The 20,185-nt window shown below is 38.7% G+C and overlaps 1 protein-coding gene across 1 annotated transcript; it reads right to left on the minus strand.

Moving 5' to 3' along the window:
* Positions 1 to 5,112: 5,112 nt before the first annotated feature.
* On the minus strand, positions 5,113 to 18,280 carry LOC116004292 (4-coumarate--CoA ligase-like 7). Its single transcript, XM_031244270.1, has 6 exons — positions 17,479 to 18,280; positions 14,890 to 15,079; positions 12,136 to 12,281; positions 5,749 to 5,816; positions 5,546 to 5,650; positions 5,113 to 5,364 (listed from the first exon to the last, which is right to left on the minus strand). The coding sequence occupies exons 1-6, from the start codon at positions 17,872 to 17,874 to the stop codon at positions 5,253 to 5,255; spliced, it is 1,017 nt and encodes a 338-aa protein (XP_031100130.1). The 5' UTR covers positions 17,875 to 18,280; the 3' UTR covers positions 5,113 to 5,252.
* Between the last annotated feature and the right edge of the window lie 1,905 nt (positions 18,281 to 20,185).

Consider the following 20,185-nt stretch of genomic DNA (forward strand, 5'->3'; position numbering starts at 1 on the left):
GGGGTGGGGGGGTGGGGGAGGGGAGCGGGGATCGAGTCCATCTTATGTGTCGTCTAGTATTCGAGAGACTCAGGATTTGTTGCGAGAGGGTACTTGATGGGGGGTTGGGAATGAGAAGGGGGTACGGATTTGGGGTGATCCTTGGTTACCTGATTGGAATGATCCTTATATCGTTACTCCAAATCCTGGGTATCTTGACAATCCTTGTGTTGGACTCTTTTTCATGTTAATACTACTTGTTGGGATGTGGATTTGATAAGGGACCTATTTTCTCATCGGGATGTGTCTCTAATCCTTAGTATTCCTACTCCGGTTTCAAACATGGTTGATGCTTTATTCTGGGGGGAGGAGAGTGCTGGAAGTTATACTGTTCGTAGTGCTTATAGGTTGGCTGCCAAAGTTTATATTGATGAGGCGGGTTTTGAATGGACAAAAGTTTGGAATCTAAATATTTCCATGAAAATTAAGTATTTTTTCTGGACTTTGTCTACTAATAGGCTGCCCACTAAAGATATTTTGCTTATAAAGCATGTTCAGTGTGATTCTATTTGTCCTTTGTGTGGAAATGAGGCTGAATTGGCTGTGCATATTTTTGCAAACTGTGTCTTTGCTCATGCTTGTTGGCAGGTTTTGAGTAATGATTGGGGGCTGGGGTTGCCGGAGTTTGTTCATAGCTGGGTGCATGATATGTGGTCTTCCTTGTCTTTAAAAATGATTGAAAAGGTGGTGGTGGTGTGCTGGGCTATTTGGGAAAATAGGAATGACATGGTATGGAATAGACATGGTAAGGATTTGGGGTCTTTAGTCCATCATGCTTTGCTTTTTGTTCATGCTTGAATTGGCAGGCTACTCAGGATGGGTTTTCTGCTCATAATTCGACTCCTGTGGAGCATATACATACGGTGGATTAGGTTCCTCCTCAAATTCATTATCTCAAAATAAATGTTGATACTTCTATGGACTTTTGAAATCATTGTATGGGTTTGGGGTGGGTAATTCGAAATGTGGAAGGAGTTGTGCAAGGGGTGGGTATGCAAAAGGTCTAGGGTCTATACACGGTTCATGAAGTTGAAGCAATGGGGGTTAGGGAGGTTTTGAGTTGGATTAAAAGACAAGGGTGGCGACAAGTGATTGTCGAAATTGATGCTCAGATAGTGACGAAAGCTGTGGAACGAGGGGTGACACTATTCCTTTTTGTGTACTTGTGTATGACATCCGGACTATTCTGAAGCAGCTTGATTCGGTTACTCTTATTTTTGCACCTCGTAGATGTAATCATCCTACTTATATTTTAGCTAGAAAGTCTCTTTTCAATCCGGACTAAGAGGCGTATGTGTTTTTTGATTCTATACCTTGTTGTATTTTTGGGTATTTGAACCTTATGAGTTAATATATTGAGTTTTGTTGGTTTTCAAAAAAAAAAAAAAAACAGAACCTCTCTCTATATTCCAAAAGAACTACTCTGACATATCTTCTTATAAAAAATTGATGATATGAATTTTTACGAAGAAAAACTTGAGAAGAAAACTCTGAAGTTGAATCAATGGACACAAGACCATGCAACTGTGGGATAGTGTAGAGTGAGGCAGCAAAACAGACTGCAACAAAGTGGCTCTCCAAAAAGAGACATCTTGGACTTCTGATTGCACAAATCTCCGTTTTTTTCGATATACTATAACCTCTACAGATTGGGTATTGACCATGTGTGGATCAAACTAGGTGAGATAGTTCTTCTCTAACCTTATGTACGAATTGGTGATTGAGATAATGGATTGGACGCACTCTGATGGTCGTACCCTAGACATAGATACGGATTGTATCGAACTGGGTAAACAATACCTTGTGTCTTTTACTTTCTGCATGTTAATTTCTGCACCATATTGTTTAATATTGCAATAACTGATAGATCATATGTTTAAGGTTTTTTGTGGTAAAGAAAACAATCTGTCTAAGTCAGAAAGTTAATTAGTAATATAGATAATCACATATACACTAAATCACAGCGCCAATCTTTAGCCCGAGAGACAACTAACGTCATCGGCGAGTGGGTTGTCCATTAGCAATGCGGGGCGCAATCTCGCCTAGTCCGATAATTGGCCGTAGACTCGAACACTCAAACAAATCATCCTCTTACCCAACTCAGCACTCCACATGCTGGGAGAAGGGCATTGCCAAGAAGGGGCACTAGTGCAAAGGGGCCTAAGGTCGCAACTAGGGCTGAAATGAGAAAACCTGTCGTGGAGGGAGTCCAAACTTGTTCTCGAGGAGCACATTAATGAGAATATCAACCATACCTAGACCATTAAAGGCCTTGAGGCTAGGTAGGCGGCTCTAGACTAAAATAATAGCACCTTGGCTGGCTTGCAAGCAGCCCGAAGAGGTAAGCAAAAACATTTATACTCTAAAAAAATTAACATATTTCCGGTTGGGCTTGCAAGCTACCAAAATAAAAAAAATGGACGTGATGGTGGACCCCAAACAAGATGAGTGGTCCCAACGCGAGTTTGAAACTTCGCAATTAGACATGAGATGCTAAAGTAAATAATAGCACCCAAATAGGCTCATAAGTTAAGTAGTCAACTCAAAGAGTGTAAGCTTAAGGTCAATAAATTATCCCGCTTCTCAGCGGTTGAGATATTTTTATCCTGCTTCTCAGTGGTCGACATATTATTATCCCGCTTCTCAACAATCAAACATATTTCTATCCCGTTTCTTAGTAGTAAACATATTATTATCTCGTTTCTCAACGATCGACATATTATTCTCCCGCTTCTCAGTGATCAACATATTATTATCCCGCTTCTCAGCGTCGACCTATTGTTATCCCATTTCTTAGCGGTTGACATATTTTTATCCCATTTTTAGCGGTCGACATAGTTCTATCCCGCTTGTCAACTGTCGGCACGTCTTTTCTCGCTTCTCAATGATTGACATAATTTTATCTCGCATTTTAGTAGTCAATATACTATGATTTTTAGCAAACCAATGAGCCCACATGACAGGAAGGCGACAAAAATCTTTCTTTTTCTTGTAGGGTACAGGTGAGAGCTAAGTTGTCCAAACGAACTGCGTGTAGGGAAGACGGTAGGGGATTAAGCACCAGGCTATTGAAATGAGAGGAGAACCTTTCAGACCAAGAGTCAAGAAGGTTAATACGTGTAGAAGGTCAGGAGTGTCTATACTTTCTTTGTCTATCAAAGACAACCAAAGGAAGTAGGGGACTCGCGATATAGCCATGGGACCCAAGGTCTCCTTTTATTAGGAAAGTCTTGGCCCAAGCGGGGAGTGACTGAGGAGAACGGTGGCCCAAGAAGGAATAATTCATGATGGGCTAGCAAGGTGGAAGGCATGGTAGCCTAGGTGAGGGGTGGCATTGATTAGACCAGAAAACCAAGGAGGGTCGATTACCACTGTTGTTGTGATGGGATTACTCACGGTTAGCTAGCGCTCGGCTACCATGAAGGCCCGCTAACCTCTCATGGCCACCACGCGGCTTGGCACCCCTTGAAGACATCGTAGCCGCGGGGGTGGGGGGGACTACCCACGGTCAGTCAGCGTTTGGCAGGCACCGATCTCCTCCGGCCATGGCGTGGCCGATGGGGTGGTGCGCCCCCTAGCACGACAATGCCCCCCACCATATATGTTTCTTAGTCCTCATTGTTATCATCCTCTGCCATCATATTTTGTCTTTTTCCTTTTGGACGCCAGAAAGAATAACAAATAAATAAAATCTTAGCCTTCTCCTTCTTCATCATCGGGGCAATAATTAAGTGTGCCAACAATTTTAGGTGATTTTGGTGTGCGTAGTAGATTTGACTCCTAAGGTATGTGTTCATGTTCATCATAACACTTTTCTTCAAATGATTTTTGTAATGATTATCGATTCGTCGTTTTTTTTAAAAAAATTTCCTAAAAATGATTTTTGGTAAGATTTCTTTTATAATTGATATATGACGTTGGCACATGATAATTGGGGTTAGGTGTCTAATTGGATTTTTAGAATGTTAAACATGTAATTTTGGACTAAGAAATATATAGTTGTTGAGGAATATGAGGTAGGCTAAATAGGTTGAGCTGTGGTTAGAATGATTTATTTGGTTAATGATGGAGGATTTGTAGATGATGAGCCGTGAATTAAACAGATATGAGCTTTATGGGTTGGACAATTTTATATGGAATTACATTAAGTTTCGGTCGATAAGATATATTTTTATCTCGTTAGGCCGATTCTAAGAAATTGTGAATAATTTATATATAATATACTATTTTTATAGATTTTGTGGTATTTGAGGTAAAATTTATGGATGATGCTATGGTCTTGATATACATTTTGTGATTTAAGTGTATTGTTATGCGAGTATGGTTGTACAAGTTTGGGAAAGTTATTTTGTGTATAAGGTATATTCTTATATTTAATTATTTTTTTCATGTAGATGGTGAATTTTGGGTTGGCCATGGTGCCTATTTTACTATGAAAAATTATTTAGAAATTTATTGAGAGTCAGAAAACTATTTTGGAAAACTGGTGAGAGCTAGAAAACTCTTCCTTTGGTGTTTTTGGAAAACAATTTTGTTAAAAAGATATATTGTATAGGAGGATAATGATACTTTGTGTGGTGGAAAAACTCTCCATTTGGTATCTTTATATTTTGAGGAGTGAACAATTGAAATATTCGCTGATTCACTAAGGAATCAAAAAATTTCGTGTTTATTTTGAGTGAGCAGTGGATATATACCCTGACTCACTCTTTTTTCTTTTCAACCTACTGATCACTCATGACATCTCATTTGGGAGAGTCATTTTATGCCACGTGATCAGGTTAAAAGCTCCCTTAAGTGAAAAGCAGGGTTTAATCTCTTCCATTAATCCAATCCAGATCAAAGATTATGTACATCTAGTTATAACTTCATATACATAATTTGTTAACTGAAAAAGTATATAATATATTTAACTGTACATAATTTAGACTAGGGTTGACAATGCACATGGTGAAATTCGGTCCACGAAAACTTGCCTAAAAATGCTCGAACAAGATGTAATATCAATATGTAAATAGTAAACTTCTTGTGTGTGTGTGTGGGTATGCTATGAAGCAAATACAAATGGTTGGAATTTATGTTCACCTGAAGCCACTTATCCTCCAAGTTTACAACATAAGTACAAGTTTATTGCCTGATAATATACTATGAATAGGTTCTCTGTAGCAGCAGATGTATTCAGTTATTTTCCAGAATAACAAACCACTATACCATTACAGTTTTGCTCGTACCTTTTCGATCAGTTCCCGTCTAAGAATCTTCCCCGATGCAGATTTTGGGACGCTGTTTATAAACGTCACCTTGCGCAATCTCTTATATGGCGCATCTTGCACAAAGAATTTGCAGAATGACTGTACAAAGCACAAAATTAAAGCATTTCTACACTCCACTTCATCCCCAGACAACAACATTAGACTGAGACTAGGATTGCAATTCATGTCTCCAATAAAAAGATATTTCTTTTTTGTAATAACACCTAACGTGACTTAATAATAACGAGGATATTACCTGGTCTGCAATGAACTTCTTGACATCTTCTTCAGTCAGAGAGCTGTTTGGGGAGCAAACAACATATGCAACTGGGACCTCACCAGCTTCTGCATCCGGGTATCTGTAAGAAAAAACAGTTTAATTTTTTCAGTATATATCCTTACGTTCTAGTGCATTGTCTTGCATAAAACTCAGGTTTTTAAATAGCGTGCAACTTACGGGATGACAACAGTATCTTGTATTTCTGGATGAGAAACGAGCAAGCCTTCAAGCTCTGTTGGTGCGACCTGGAGACAATCAAAGTTGAAATGAGCAACGTCTTACATTGTCAAATCAAATAAATACCGTGACATTGTTAACCTTAGGAATTAATCATCAGTATTAGCGCTAAAAGAACACAACTGTTAAGAGATACATATATCAAATTTGACTAAATGTACCATCTACAAATTTAATAACAGCTAATAAAGTTAGCCCTTAACCGGAAAAAAATGTTATTGTAATTGTTTGTTAAAATGAATGGTTCATATTATTTTGATTTTAGTAATTTTTTATAATTTTCTTTTTTTACCCTCTATTATTCTGTTAGTATAAACTTTCCAGTTTCTAAAATCACATGAGTTTCTAAGTTTCCCATTTGAAGGTTTTAGAAGAAGAGAATTTGAAATATTCGGACAGTAAGCATCCCACTCAATATTGGTATTAATATTTTTTGTGGGTATTTCTATAATTATACATTACTTTAATTACAAATATTGAGACTCAAACCCATAACCTTCCATTTGAAAGAATCACTTCATGCTGCTTGACTACAAAGTCTTTGGCATGAATTTTTTTATTTAGTTATGCGAATTATTGTACCATATATTTTGAATTATTTATTATCATCCTCTAGTGACAGCAATTGTAACAATTGTTATTGGCAAACTCTAAAACAATTTATCTCAATAGAATGAAAATAAAAGAAAATCAATGACTTAATTGTTGTGGTTGAAAAGTAAATATCTCACTTTATTGCTCTTATTAAATTAAATAAATTAGTAGATAAAAAAAAATACATATGCATTTAATTAATTTAGAATTAGATGTGTACTCAAAAATTTAGAATTAGATGTCTATAATGACTTTATTCCAAAAAACAATAAAATTATTCATTATAAAAAAATTGAAAAAGAAATATAATTTCATTAGTTATATTTGTGAGTTATATTATTATGTTTGTCATTTATTTTATATTATATAGTTTAGTTTAGTGGTTATTAGTGAGTCTTCAACTGTAACCTATAGACTAGGAAATCTCTTTTGTAGTCTCCGTTAAAATGCTCTCTCTCTCTTGTAATCAGTTGAGGAAAATTCAAATTCATTATCTAATCTGGTATCAGATGTGTTAGGTTTTGTTAGCGTACGCCTTTCCTTTTTTTTTTTCCTGATATTTTCCTACTCTTTTACGATCCCGTACGCTGCCTACCACCTTTACCGCAAAACAACGTTTTGTTTCCCTTTCCCCTCTCTCAAAACAGCCATGGCCACCCAGCCCTCCGATGGAACACTAGCTACTGCCACTGTGCCGCCGCCGATAACCCCCACTGCCCTGACCGCGGCACACCACTTCGTTTCCATCAAACTCACGACACGAAACTATTTATATTGGAGGACGCAGCTGGTTCCATTTCTGAAAGGGCAAGGACTTCTTAGATTCCTTGATGGTTCGCACCAGTGCCCACCGGTGACCACCGTCCCTTCTCAACCCGCCGGCAGTGTTGCGATGCCACCGCCACCACAGCCGAATCCGGCTCATCATGCCTGGGTTCAACAAGATCAGTCGATATTGTCCTTGTTAATCTCGTCGCTCACCGACGAGGTTATGTATCTCGCCGTTGGCCGGACCACCGCCAAAGACGTCTGGGATTCCATCACCGCTGCTCTGTCTTCCTCGTCGCGATCACGCTGCCTCAGTCTTCTGGGTCAATTTCAGATGCTCCGACAAGGTGATGGCACCCCAGCCGAATACCTCGAGAAAGCTCAGATGATAGTGGAGGCCCTTTCCCTCGCCGGTCGGCCGCTCTCCGCCGATGAGCAGATACTCTACGTCTTGAGGGGTCTTCAGCCAGAGTACCGGGCCATGGCAAGTGTACTCACGGTGTACGGCGCCTCCATCACCCTCCCACAGCTTGAGGATCACTTACAGAACCAGGAGTTCATCCACTCTGAGGACTTCGCGGTGGCTCCTCCAGCGTCGCATTCCTCCACGGCTTTGTATGCAGGTCGCGGTCGAAACAGCCCAAACATCGGCAGACGGCAATCCTCCAATGGCCGCGGTAGAAACTAGCGAGGCTATGGCAATCCCGGTCGCGGTCATGGTGGAAACAACGTGCGTTGCCAGATCTGCAGGTCCCATGGACATTCGGCGCTACAGTGTTACAAACGGTATGATGGATCTGCAGGTCCCCGCGCCAATGTTGCAGTTTCTGCTGAATCGCAACAAGCACTAACTGACGTGTGGTACCCGGACACGGGGGCCACGTCTCACGCAACACCTGATGAGCAGCTCATGGATCACTAGAAATTTAAGCCGGAGGGGATGTTCTTAAAGTCGAAAACGGCGTAGGTTTGGGAGTCGCCCGTGTGGGTCATGCAGTTATTCCTACCAATTCTAAAAATCTAACCATGACCAATATATTACATGTTCCTAAACTGTCATTGCCCCTTTTATCAGTAAATCAATTCACAAATGAAAACAACTTTTTTTTTTTAATTTCACAATGATTGTTTTCTTGTGAAGGACTGCAAAACTCAGGCGGTTCTTCTTAGAGGGTCCACGGTGGGCGGTCTGTACAAGCTTTTGCTTCCGCGGGCTCACTTCGCATTCCTGTCAGCTAGAGCCTCCTCAGTCGTGTGGCATCAGCGTTTAGGCCATCCACACAGTCAAGTCCTTCATCGAGTCCTACAACAATGTCCGGTTACATCCAATAATTCCAGGAATACACAAGTCTGCATCGCGTGTCAACTTGGCAATTCGTCGCGGTTTCCTTTAGGTAGGGTTGCAAACACTTCTAATAATGTTTTAGACTTATTATATACGAACATTTGGGGTCCGGCTCCTGTAATTTCTGCATCCGGTGCACGTTATTTTCTATTATTTGTAGATGACTATTCACGCTATTGCTGGTTTTACCCATTACGGTTAAAATCAGACATCTATAAAATTTTTGATTCCTTTAGGGCAATGGTAGAACGACGGTTTTCGCGTTCTATCAAAGCCATTCAATCTGACTTATGGGGTGAATACCTCCGACTTCATAAAGTTTTTAAGTCTCTCGGTATTTCTCACAGACAATCTTGCGCGTATACCCACGAGAAAAATGGTCGTGTAGAGCGTCGTAATCGACACATTGTCGAAATCAGACTAGCTCTACTCGCCAACAGCTCTACTGCACAAAAATACTGGATTATGCCTTCGAAACAGCCACATATTTAATCAATTGTTTACCCTACTCAGCCATAAGTTTCGAAAGCCCACATTCTCGTCTTTTTTAGACTCAGCCTAATTACACCTTTCTCCGTGTCTTTGGGTGCCGGTGCTATCCCTATCTACGGCCCTACAATAGGCACAAGATAGAGTATCGGTCAGCACCTTGTGTCTTCTTAGGTTACCCGGTTTCCTTTAGGGGTTATCGCTGCATGGACCTTAACACTGGCGCTACTTTCATCTGCCGTCATGTCTGGTTTGATGAAACAATTTTCCCTTTTACCTTACAATCTACTTTGCAGGTTAGCTCCTCGCAAGATCCAAGTTCTGTACCATGGGGTGCTGGGCCAGTTCTTGCTCACTCCCAGCCTGACCCTTGCAATTCTGTCTTACCCCTCGCTCAAGAGCCGCCACTACTACCTATACAAGCCACGACTCCAACCACTATAGTCCAGGCTGACACAAGCCAAGTCCAACGAGAGGGTCATGCCATGCGCACCCGTAGAAAAACTAAAGGCACAGGCAAACAATTTTACGCTCTCAATGCCACCATTGAACCTACGTGTTATTCACAAGCTATTGGTCATCCACAATGGCAGGACGCTATGGATCAGGAGTTTAATGCACTGTTACACAATAACACCTGGAAACTTGTCCCACCTACACCACACATGAATGTGATAGGCTGCAAATGGGTTTTTCGGATCAAACGTAAGGCTGATGGCTCAGTTGAACGTCATAAAGCTCGACTAGTAGCCAAAGGCTTCAATCAGGTCGCAGGGGAAGACTTTTTTGATACATTCAGTCCCATGGTCAAACCCACCACGGTCAGGCTACTATTTTCACTTGCCATCTCCAACAACTGGACTCTGCGTCAACTAGATGTCCACAATGCCTTTTTAAATGGTCACTTGTTTGAAACAGTCTTCATGAAACAACCACCGGGATACGAGGATCCTACCCATCCAGGTCACGTTTGTCATCTTCAACGGTCACTATATGGTTTAAAGCAGGCTCCTTGTGCGTGGTTTACAAGACTACATCAGTTCTTGACCACTTCTGGATTTTCCGCCTCCAAAACAGATGTCTCCCTGTTTTACTACACTGTCGATACCTCCCGTGTTTTTCTACTCGTATATGTTGATGATATCATCATCATGGGCAACGATGATTCCTTCATTACAAATATGCTACAGCGACTTTCAAAGGTGTTCAAGATCAGAGACCTCGGTGCACCAAGCTTCTTTTTGGGTATTGAGACTATATTTGACAAATGCAGGGCTCTACTTTCACAACATCGGTACATGAAGGATATCCTATCTCGTGCTGGTATGACAGATTGTAAGGCGTTATCTACTCCAGCCGTAGTCACTCAGCCGGCTACTCCATCTCTTGATCCATTTGAAAATCCCATTCAGTATCGTCGTATTGTTGGAGCGCTACAATATCTTACCATCACCAGACCCGATCTGTCCTTCTCCGTCAACAGGCTATGCCAATTTATGCATTCACCAACTGTCGATCACTGGAGCCTGCTCAAGCGGGTCCTACGGTATGTCAAGGGTACTCAGAATTTTGGGCTCCGTCTGTCCTCTTCCTCGACTGCGAAAATACATGCGTAATCTGACTCTGACTGGGCCGGATGTCCCACTAACAGAAAATCAACCAGCGGTTATGCGGTGTTCTTTGTTGACAATTTGGTCTCGTGGCTCTCACGCAAACAGCGTACTGTAGCGCGTTCGTCGACCGAGGCTGAATACAAGGGGTTAGCTGATGCAAATGTCGAAGTCACTTGGGTAATCTCTCTGCTTCTGGAACTAGGACTACATTCTGGAGCTGATGCAACGGTGCCACGTATCTCGCTGCCAATCCAGTGTTTCATGCCAGGACTAAGCACGTTGAAATAGACTACCACTTTGTTCGGGACAAGGTTGCGTCCGGTGAGTTCGTTGTCAACTTTGTGTCCACACAAGATCAGCTAGCGGACATCTTCACCAAACCGCTACCAGCTCCGCGCTTTCAGACTCTTCGTCGCAAGCTCAATGTTGCGGAGATTCAACCTTGCGCTTGAGGGGTGTGTGAGTTATATTATTATGTTTTTCATTTATTTTATATTATATTGTTTAGTGTAGTGGTTATTAGTGAGTCTTCAACTGTAACCTATAGACTAGGAAATCTCTTTTGTAGTCTCCGTTAAAATACTCCCTCTCTCTCTCTCTCTCTCTCTCTTGTAATCAGTTGAGGAAAATTCAAATTCATTATCTAATCATATTATCTTTATTTTCTATAATTCAAAGATTCTTTATATTTAAATTCATTAATTAATTATATTCACTATATTGTCAATTGCCTTCTTTTTACACTATCTTGTAATTAAATATCAAAATTATAATACAAAATATGTTATATATTTCTTTACCAATTATTTTATAAAAATATAATAAATATTAATATTTTGTTCAATACTTTCACATGATAATCTACGACAGACATCTCATAACACATGAAACATGTAGGAAAAAGACTATCACTGCCAAATATCAACAGACGCTTGCAAAATTAAGAGTTCATAGTACAACTAAGATCCCAGTCATATACACAACAAGTCAAATCCACAGTTTCTTACACCATAATCTCATTACATGACGTTGTCCTCTATACTACCACCAGTAACCCAATTGCACACGACACACTACTGATAAAAGAAGAGGACAAGTACTGAAGATGAAGACAATGACAATGCTACCCAAAAGAGAATTAATAAGACTTAGAGAAATTCAAACTAAAAGTAGTATTTTTATTTAGACTATCTTTTTTAGACTAAGTATTTAGACTAGCGTCATTACAAAATTGCAAACATTTATTTTAGTGACAATTATAATCAATCACTCCTATGTTATCTTGCATTCGTATATTTTGAATTAACAATTTAAATAAACAAATTCAACACTCAATTACATATGCATGGATATCTCCTATATAATTTCGCATTGATATACTTTGAAATACTTATTTAAAAATTAATCATTGAACATTATCTGATTCGCGCGTGAAAAAAACTAGTGTTGTTATAAGCAAAAAACAATGGTTTGGGATTCAAACAAAACTCAGTTCCATGAACATCATCAGAAACTTACCTGAAAACCTTTGTACTTAATCAGCTCCTTGATACGGTCAACAACATTTAGCATTCCATCCTCGTCAAAATATCCAAGATCTCCGGTATGGACCCAACCTTGTTTATCTATTGTAAGCTTAGTAGCCAGTGGATTCTTGTAATAACCTGAAAATTAAATACAGTGATTTTAGTACTGTCAAAGCGAGCCGGCCCCCATCGCGGACCTAATTTTTGACAAGCTTTTGTAGGCCGGCTCACCAAGCCCGCAGATTAAGATTCATGCAATCTTAGCCTGCCCCACGCGAGTTGGCGGGCCCCGCGGATCGGCCTACAAACACACACACACACACATATATATATATATATATATTTATTTATTTATTTTATAAAAGGGTCTGGCCCGCAGCCCGCGCAACTTTTTCAGGGGTCACCTTTTTTATTTTTTTGTAGCCTTAACCCGCCCCACTGCGGGCGGGTTCGAGTTGGTTCGCTGGTTTTAACTCAATTTGACAGTATATGGTTCCGAAAGAATACAATTACACTAAACATAATGCTAGTACTTTCCAGACACATAGATCTCAATATGCACTATGAACCCGTCTTGCATGAAGGACAACCACTATTTCAGGGTGTGTAATAAACCCTTCATTTTGAGTTGTGACCCTTACCGGACCACAAGGAGGTAAACTATTCTAAGTTGTTCATAGCGACTCAAACCAGCCATTTTCTTCTTAACAAAAAAGATCCCACATCCCTACCTTTTTTCATAATATGAATCAATTTATAAAGTCTACACGATCCGTTTAAAACGAACAATCGCACCCAGGGACGGAACCACCCTGGGGGCAGCTGCCCCCACTCACCCCACCCCCACCCCATATATAGCCTTTGTATGTATATATGTATACATAGTACATGTTTTATATATAAATATATAAAAACAGATAAAAGTTAACGCTTGATAAGCTTGTAGAGTTGGTAGGCGTGTGGTTTTGTATAGCAAATGGCGAGGGTTCAAATGCTAGGTGCTGCATAGTCCGTAGCCTTGTAATTGTATATTTAGCTATATATGTATATAATAAGATGTATAATTTATAATGTGTTTTCTATTTGAATTTATTTATCAAATTAATTATGTTTTATTAGCTATATATGTAATATATATATAATAAGATGTATAATTTATAATGTGTTTTCTATTTGAATTTATTTATCAAATTAATTATGTTTTATTAGCTATATATGTAATATATATATATGGTAGGGTTCCAATGAGATCACTTGTTTAGGTAAGATCGTGAGATCAGATCTTGTGCATCCATGTAATATTTTTTAATGGTCTAGATTGAATGAGACACACACACTTCATTCGCACACATTTAATCATCATTCGCACACACTTCAACTTGGAATCTTAATCAATCTAGACCATTGAAACATTTTAAGATCAAATCTTGTACATCAGTCACCGCTCGCACACATTTAATCACCGTTTGCACACATTTAATCACCGTCCGCACACACTTAATCACCATTCACACACATTTTATTACCGTTTGCACACACTTCAACTTAGCATCTTAAATCAATCTAGACCATTAAACTATTAAATGGATGCACTAGATCTGATCTCACGATCTTACTTAAACAAGTGATCTCATGTGATCCTAACTCTATATATATATATATATATTAATATGATATATAATTTATAATGTGTTTTCTTTTTGAATTATTTTATCAAATTAATTATGTTTTATAGGCTCTGTTTGGCAGAGCTTATAGCTTATTTTAAGCTACTAATAAGCTATAAACTCTGTTTGGTAATATTTCTAAAATAAGTTAGTAGCTTAAAATAAGAGTTTATTTTTGAACGCTATCTAAGGTAGCGTTTCAAAATAAGCTAGTAACTTCCTAACTTTTTTTCCATCTTTAACCTTATTATTTTAAAGAAATGACATCATTTTGCCTTCCCAATTAAAACCTTTTTGGCTAAACCTTTTTTTACTTTTTCTCTTCAATATGTTTGGTTGTAATTTCAATTTAACATTTGTGTTTGAACATTGATTTTTGTATGAACTAATCTTATGAATTAAAAACATTTTGTTTTACTTTATATGTTTTCAAATATATGTTCTTACTTTATATTTTATTAAAATATATTGATTTCATTAGTTTATATCTTAACATATAAACAAACCTATTTAAATTTAAAACTATTTAATTAAATTGTATGAAAATGTCTTTTTTAGTCTTTTTACGTTTATCAGCTTATCAAAAAGTTAATTTTACCAAACATTTTTAAGCATAACAACTAGCTTAACAACTCTTTAGATTTCAGCTTCGAGCTTATAGCTTTTCAGTTTTCAGCTACTTTTCAGCTTCCAACTACATTTTCAGTTAGGTTTGCCAAGCATAGCCATAGTGTTATGAATATTTTTATAAAATTTTGATGCGTTTTATTTTTCACCTATATCTAACAATATTTATAATGTATTTTGTAATTTAACAATTTATTCATATTTGATATTTGTATTTGAACCCTGTGTTTAAACATTTTTAATTTAGTCTACATTTGCTTCTTCGTCCCCCTCAAAAGAAATCCTGGATACGTCACTGATCGCACCACTTGTCTTCAGAGTATTACATATTTACACAATTACACCATCACAACTCTTATCTAATCTCAAGCCCTATCAAAATAGGAGAAGCAAAACAGGGCAGTGAAACAGCGGTATAGTTGACTACAATAAGATAACTAGAAACAATATACCTTGCATCATGTTAGGACCTCGTACCCAAATCTCCCCCAACTTACCAGGAGGAAGATGCTGCAGTTTATCAACACTAACGATTTGCGCCTCCACTGATGAAACCAGCAATCCTGCTGACCCGGAGTGTCTTGGACCAATTCTTGTATTCTCTATACACACAAGTCCACAAGTTTCTGCCATGCCATATCCCTACAATTAACTCTTCTTTACTGCTTTTCTCATCACAATTCATTTTCCAATCACTAAGGTGGTCAAAAAACATTTATGTTGTCAATCAAATACTAAGTTTAAAACAGGGTAACTCTAGCCAAGATAATTAAGAATATAAACTTGTAAAGTACAAGGTCATGAGTTCATATCTACCTTGGCCTTTTTAATTTGAGCCGGTCAACTATGGCAAATGGACAATCTATACTAGTTTACCTCTTTACGATCCTTTGCTGGTTAGAGCCTCAAGATGGGGTTTACTTCGTGTAAACCCTCTCAACTATGAGAAATGGGCAACCTAGACTGGTTTACTTCCTTGTGATTCTTTGTTGGTTAGAGCCACGAGACGAAATTTATTATCCAGTGTACACTCTCAGATAGTGGCTGCAGTTTTCTCTTCACCCAAAAAATACTGAGCCTAAAATAAGTCGAATTCTTTGAATTATATAAGATTTCATTAAGAAACTAACAGGGTGTTTGGTTTAGAGGAGAAAATTTGGGGGGAAAGAATTGTAATTAAGTGAAATTGCAATTCAATGAATAAAGTAGGAATTAAAATTACAGTGTTTGGTATGCAGAAATAGGAGTACATGGAATTGATAGGTAATAAGCGACAGAATGACTAAAATTTCCTTATGTTGTTGTTGTAGTAGTCGTAATAATAATAATAATAATAATAATAATAATAATAATAATAATAATAATTCTTTCCAAACGAATTTTTAAAAAACAAAGGGTTGGGAAGAGGGGCAAAATTGCTCCCTCTCTCCACTAATTCACCATTTGGAGGGATGAATTACAATTCTGCGGAATTGTAATTTCCTCCAACCAAACACCGTAAATGTCAAATTCATTGAATTTCAATTCAATGTTACTTAAACTACCATCAACCAATTTTGGGTCTGTTTTGATGAAGTGGTTGAAGGGTGATGATGAGGAGACTACAAAGCTTTGCATGGTAGTTTGTTGGTCTATTTGGAGAGGTAGGAATGCTTTTGTTTGGAACCGGAAGCCTTGGGCTGCTATTAATGTTAGAAGAGAAGCTTCTAATTTGCTTCTCTATTGGCAGGGTGACATGGGCATGCATGAGGTAGCTAATAGGAGCGTGACTGCAATCCCCATGGGCTTGGATGAGGTTAGTGATTGTATGATGAAGATATTTGTTGATGCTGCTTGTTTCCCAGAGGGGGGTGATGCATAATGGGCCTGTTTGGTAAATTGTTGTTAGCTGATTGGGTTAGAAGGTATAATTAGTTAATAATATTAGCTGATTGTAAAAAGTTGTTTGATAGATTAGCTGTTAGCTGATAGCTGTTTGGTATAATTGCTTTTCTCAAAAAGCTAATTGAAAAGGCTGCTTTGAGTAGCCTTTTGAATTTTAATATTTTGGAGTTACAAAAAGCTTATTAACCAAACAACTCATAGTGGTCAAATAAGTCAAAATTGGCTGATAGGCCGATTATTTACCAAACAGAGCCATTATGGAATTTTTATACAAGACAGTAATTGATCCTATGTGGGCATGTGGCTGCCAAAAATGGTCCTTTAAGGTGTTTAGGCGATCCTCACTTAGCGGAAGCTCTTGCAGTTAAGGAAGCCCTCTCTTAGGTTAAGGACACAGGTTTTGCTAAGATTACTATCTTTTCAAACTGTCAGGCCGTTTGTAACTCATTGAATGATACGTTGCCAGACCTTTCATATGCGGCAAAAACTTGTGTGAGACCGTCTCACCATGAGTCGGGTTGGATCGGGTCAAGATGCAAATGTAACACTTATATGCACATTGTCATACTTATATGCTCGGATGTAATACTAATTAGGAATAAATTTTTTGTTACTTATAAGGGTAAATGTAATACTTTTAAGGGAAAATACAATACTTTTACATTTCGATTTAAAAGTATTATATTTTTTCTCAAAAGTATTATATTTGCCCTTATAAGTAAGGGGCACTTGTCAACATTACTTATTATGAAAAATGTGTTACTTTTTCTCTTATAAGTAACAAAAATTGTATTATTGATTAGTGTTATATTTGAGCATATAAGTATGACATTTGCACATATAAGTATGACATTTGCATGGTGCTTTGACCCGACCCGACCCGTCTCACGAATAAGGATCCGTGAGACGGTCTCACACAAGTGTGAAGGATGTATGTGTAATAAGTGAATGTCGGTTTCTAAAACGACACTTTGAGACAGTGTCTTTCAAGTATGCTCTTAGATCAGTGAACAAGTTTGCTCACGCGATTGCTCGAGCGACTCATTCTCAAACTGGTTCATATTGTTGGTGGTCTTCTATTCCTTCGTGTATTGAACATTTTTTTTAATGAAAGTTTGGTTTTCAAAAAAAAAAAAAAACCATGCCACAGAAACTACCTGAATTACAGTAGCCTGAGGGAAATTCTTGGCACACTCTTCCATCAATTCCTTCCCCAGGGGTGCTGCACCAGACCTAATCTGCCTCAGAGATGTCAGATTATACTTCTTCACCACACTGTTCTTAGCCAATGCCAGAATTATGGGAGGCACAACCCACATATGCGTCACTCTATACTTATCCACAGTTTTCAATATCATCTCCAGCTCAAATTTTCCCATAATTACCACAGAATTCCCCCTGGCCAGCTGTGAATACAAGATAATTGAAAGCCCGAACACATGAAACAGAGGCAAGAAACACAAGAACGTGTTTAGCGGATCCCCCGCCGCGTCTTGATCCGCGGCCACCATCTGAGACGTCGATGGAGTTTGGGGAGAAGATAAGAACGACATCGTTTTTCCTAACACCCAGTTGATGCTTCAAGCCATGAGCGACTTTGGAGACCTGGGATTTCAACTGCGCAAAAGTCAAGGTCCGGCCGGTATCGGCGTCATGGATGGCCGGTTGGTCCGGGTACTGAGAGATGTTCCGGAAGAGGAAAGAGACCATTGAGAAGTTTGGGTCCCGCGGGAGGAGAATCGGCGGCCGGAGAGATCTGTAGATTCCATCGCGGCCGTACCCAGACTTCTCCATAGCTAATCATGCAAGTACTTATCGGATTGCTGACGCAGAATGACGACTGCGTTTCAGAGAGTGTGCGCAAATCACGCAAGTACATAAACACAACTGTTTGGCTGTATGTACGTAGGTCGCCGCCACGTTTGATAATCCGCCACTGTCTGGGAGGATAATGATACTTTGTGTGGTGGAAAAACTCTCCATTTTTTATGTTTATATTTTGAGGAGCCTGATTCACTAGAGAACAGACAAATTCTCTGTTTATTGTGAGGAGTAAGCAGTAAAAATATATCCGAGCCGAAAAACTCTTTGATTTATTTGGATGATCATTTTGAGAGCTTGTAAACTTTCACCTACGTATCCTCTCCTCTTTGACGCTATGTACGTCTACGATGTTTTGAAAAGAAACAACATTATTTTAGAAACTTTATAATATTTTGGAAAAAATATATATATATATGCCAAAGGCCTTGTGGTCGAACAACATAGCTGAGAGTCAATAATAATCCTTATTTGAGGGAACATCTTGTTTTTATTTTCTACTAGTCTCTCATTTACCATTTTTGTCCTCATTTGAGGGGAGTTAGCTCCCACTTTTTCTTATATATAGCATATTATTGTACATAAGTTTTATTTCTCTCCGCTTGTTTTTATTTTCCTCATTTGAGGGGACGTCTTGTTTTTATTTTCTACTTCTCTCTCATTTACCATTTTTGTCCTCATTTGAGGGGAGTTAGCTCCTACTTATTTTAACGAGGTTGTTTTCCTCGCCCTGTCACCCTAGCCGGCAAAGGACCACAATGAGTTAGCTCCTACTTTTTCTTATATATAGTAGACTATTGTACATAAGCTTCATTTCTCTCTAGCTTGTTTTTATTTTCTCCTTATGTAAGTTGCTTTGCTTATGATTTTCTACTTGTCTCTCATTTACCATTTTTGTTTGAGTTTTATCATCGTGTTTGTATACAATATTTTGTATACAATATTTGTTTGAATTAATCATATTTGTCTTTATTTTATTGCTGATTTCTTGCTCTTTATTTGATGCTATCACGAATATCATTCACTCTCAAGGCAACATCGAGGACGATGTTTGTTTTAAATTGTGGAAAGGACCCATCTTGTGCTTAAATTGTGTTGTTGCTTGAATTGATTGATTGGTTTTGTGTTATAGGTGTATTTGATCTTTGGAGAGTGTGTCATTGTGCACATTATCTAGGGAAAATGTTAATCATGTGCCAAAAATAAAATTTCTCTTTGAATATCCATGGGAAGTACCCCTTCTTTGCTAAGCAATTCCTTTGACCAAATGAGTTTTAAATTCTTGTATGCTTGCATGATATTCACCTCTTATTTTGCTTAGACCTTAGTCAATGATCTCTCGAAGTGGGAGTGTGCACCCCTTAATTTTAGAAAGATAAGTGAAAGCGAAGCCCGAAATTGAACTAATCTCGGTAGGACATGGGGCAAAAGGTGAGCCTATTGAGAGAAATGTGAGTAAATCCCAATTTCCCAAGTAAAAGGCATGAGGGGTTTAAATGGAGAAAGTTTGAGAAAAGGCTAAAATTGGCCACTCCTAGAGGTAAGATCGGAGGTGAGTCGTCTTGCTAGGATTGGGGTAACCATTACACTGTCTTCGAACAAGCGTAGAGCTCTACGTGAAGTCGGTTGTCCTAATGACGTTATCCTAGAAGACGAATAGAGAGGAAGTGAGCTACCCCGCTTGGATTCCAGTACCCATTGCACCTATCTTCGAAAAAACATTAGGCTCCATGTGAAGTCGGGTGCCCGATGGTGTTATCCAAGGAGGTTGAGAAGAAAGAGAGACCGCCCAAGCCATTGGCGGTGAGTAGCCCATGCCCCTACCCTCATTTACTTTTATGCTTAAGGGCTTTGGCGTAAAGGGTGGTTGGTGGGTTGAGGTGTGCACATCGTTCCAACTAGGGGGCTCGACTTGAAGGCCTTTGTAAAATTGGAGGTGAATCGAACTTGGAGTGCATGCTTGATTGTGTGAAGGGTGTGTTTGAATTTCCAAATAAAACCATAGGGGTTTTGTTTTGTTTGTATATTTGTAGAGTGTATGGC

The sequence above is a fragment of the Ipomoea triloba genome, chromosome 14 (assembly GCF_003576645.1).
Source record: "Ipomoea triloba cultivar NCNSP0323 chromosome 14, ASM357664v1".
NCBI classification, from domain to species: Eukaryota; Viridiplantae; Streptophyta; class Magnoliopsida; order Solanales; family Convolvulaceae; genus Ipomoea; species Ipomoea triloba.

Excerpts from the sequence above, each read along its gene's own strand:
- LOC116004292 (XM_031244270.1), bottom strand. The coding sequence starts at position 17,874 with ATGTCGTTCTTATCTTCTCCCCAAACTCCATCGACGTCTCAGATGGTG. Across the intron at positions 15,080-17,478 it reads CTCAGGCTACTGTAATTCAG|GGATATGGCATGGCAGAAAC; the intron begins GTAGTTTCTGTG and ends AGTTAATTGTAG. Across the intron at positions 5,651-5,748 it reads CAAGATACTGTTGTCATCCC|ATACCCGGATGCAGAAGCTG; the intron begins GTAAGTTGCACG and ends TTTTTCTTACAG.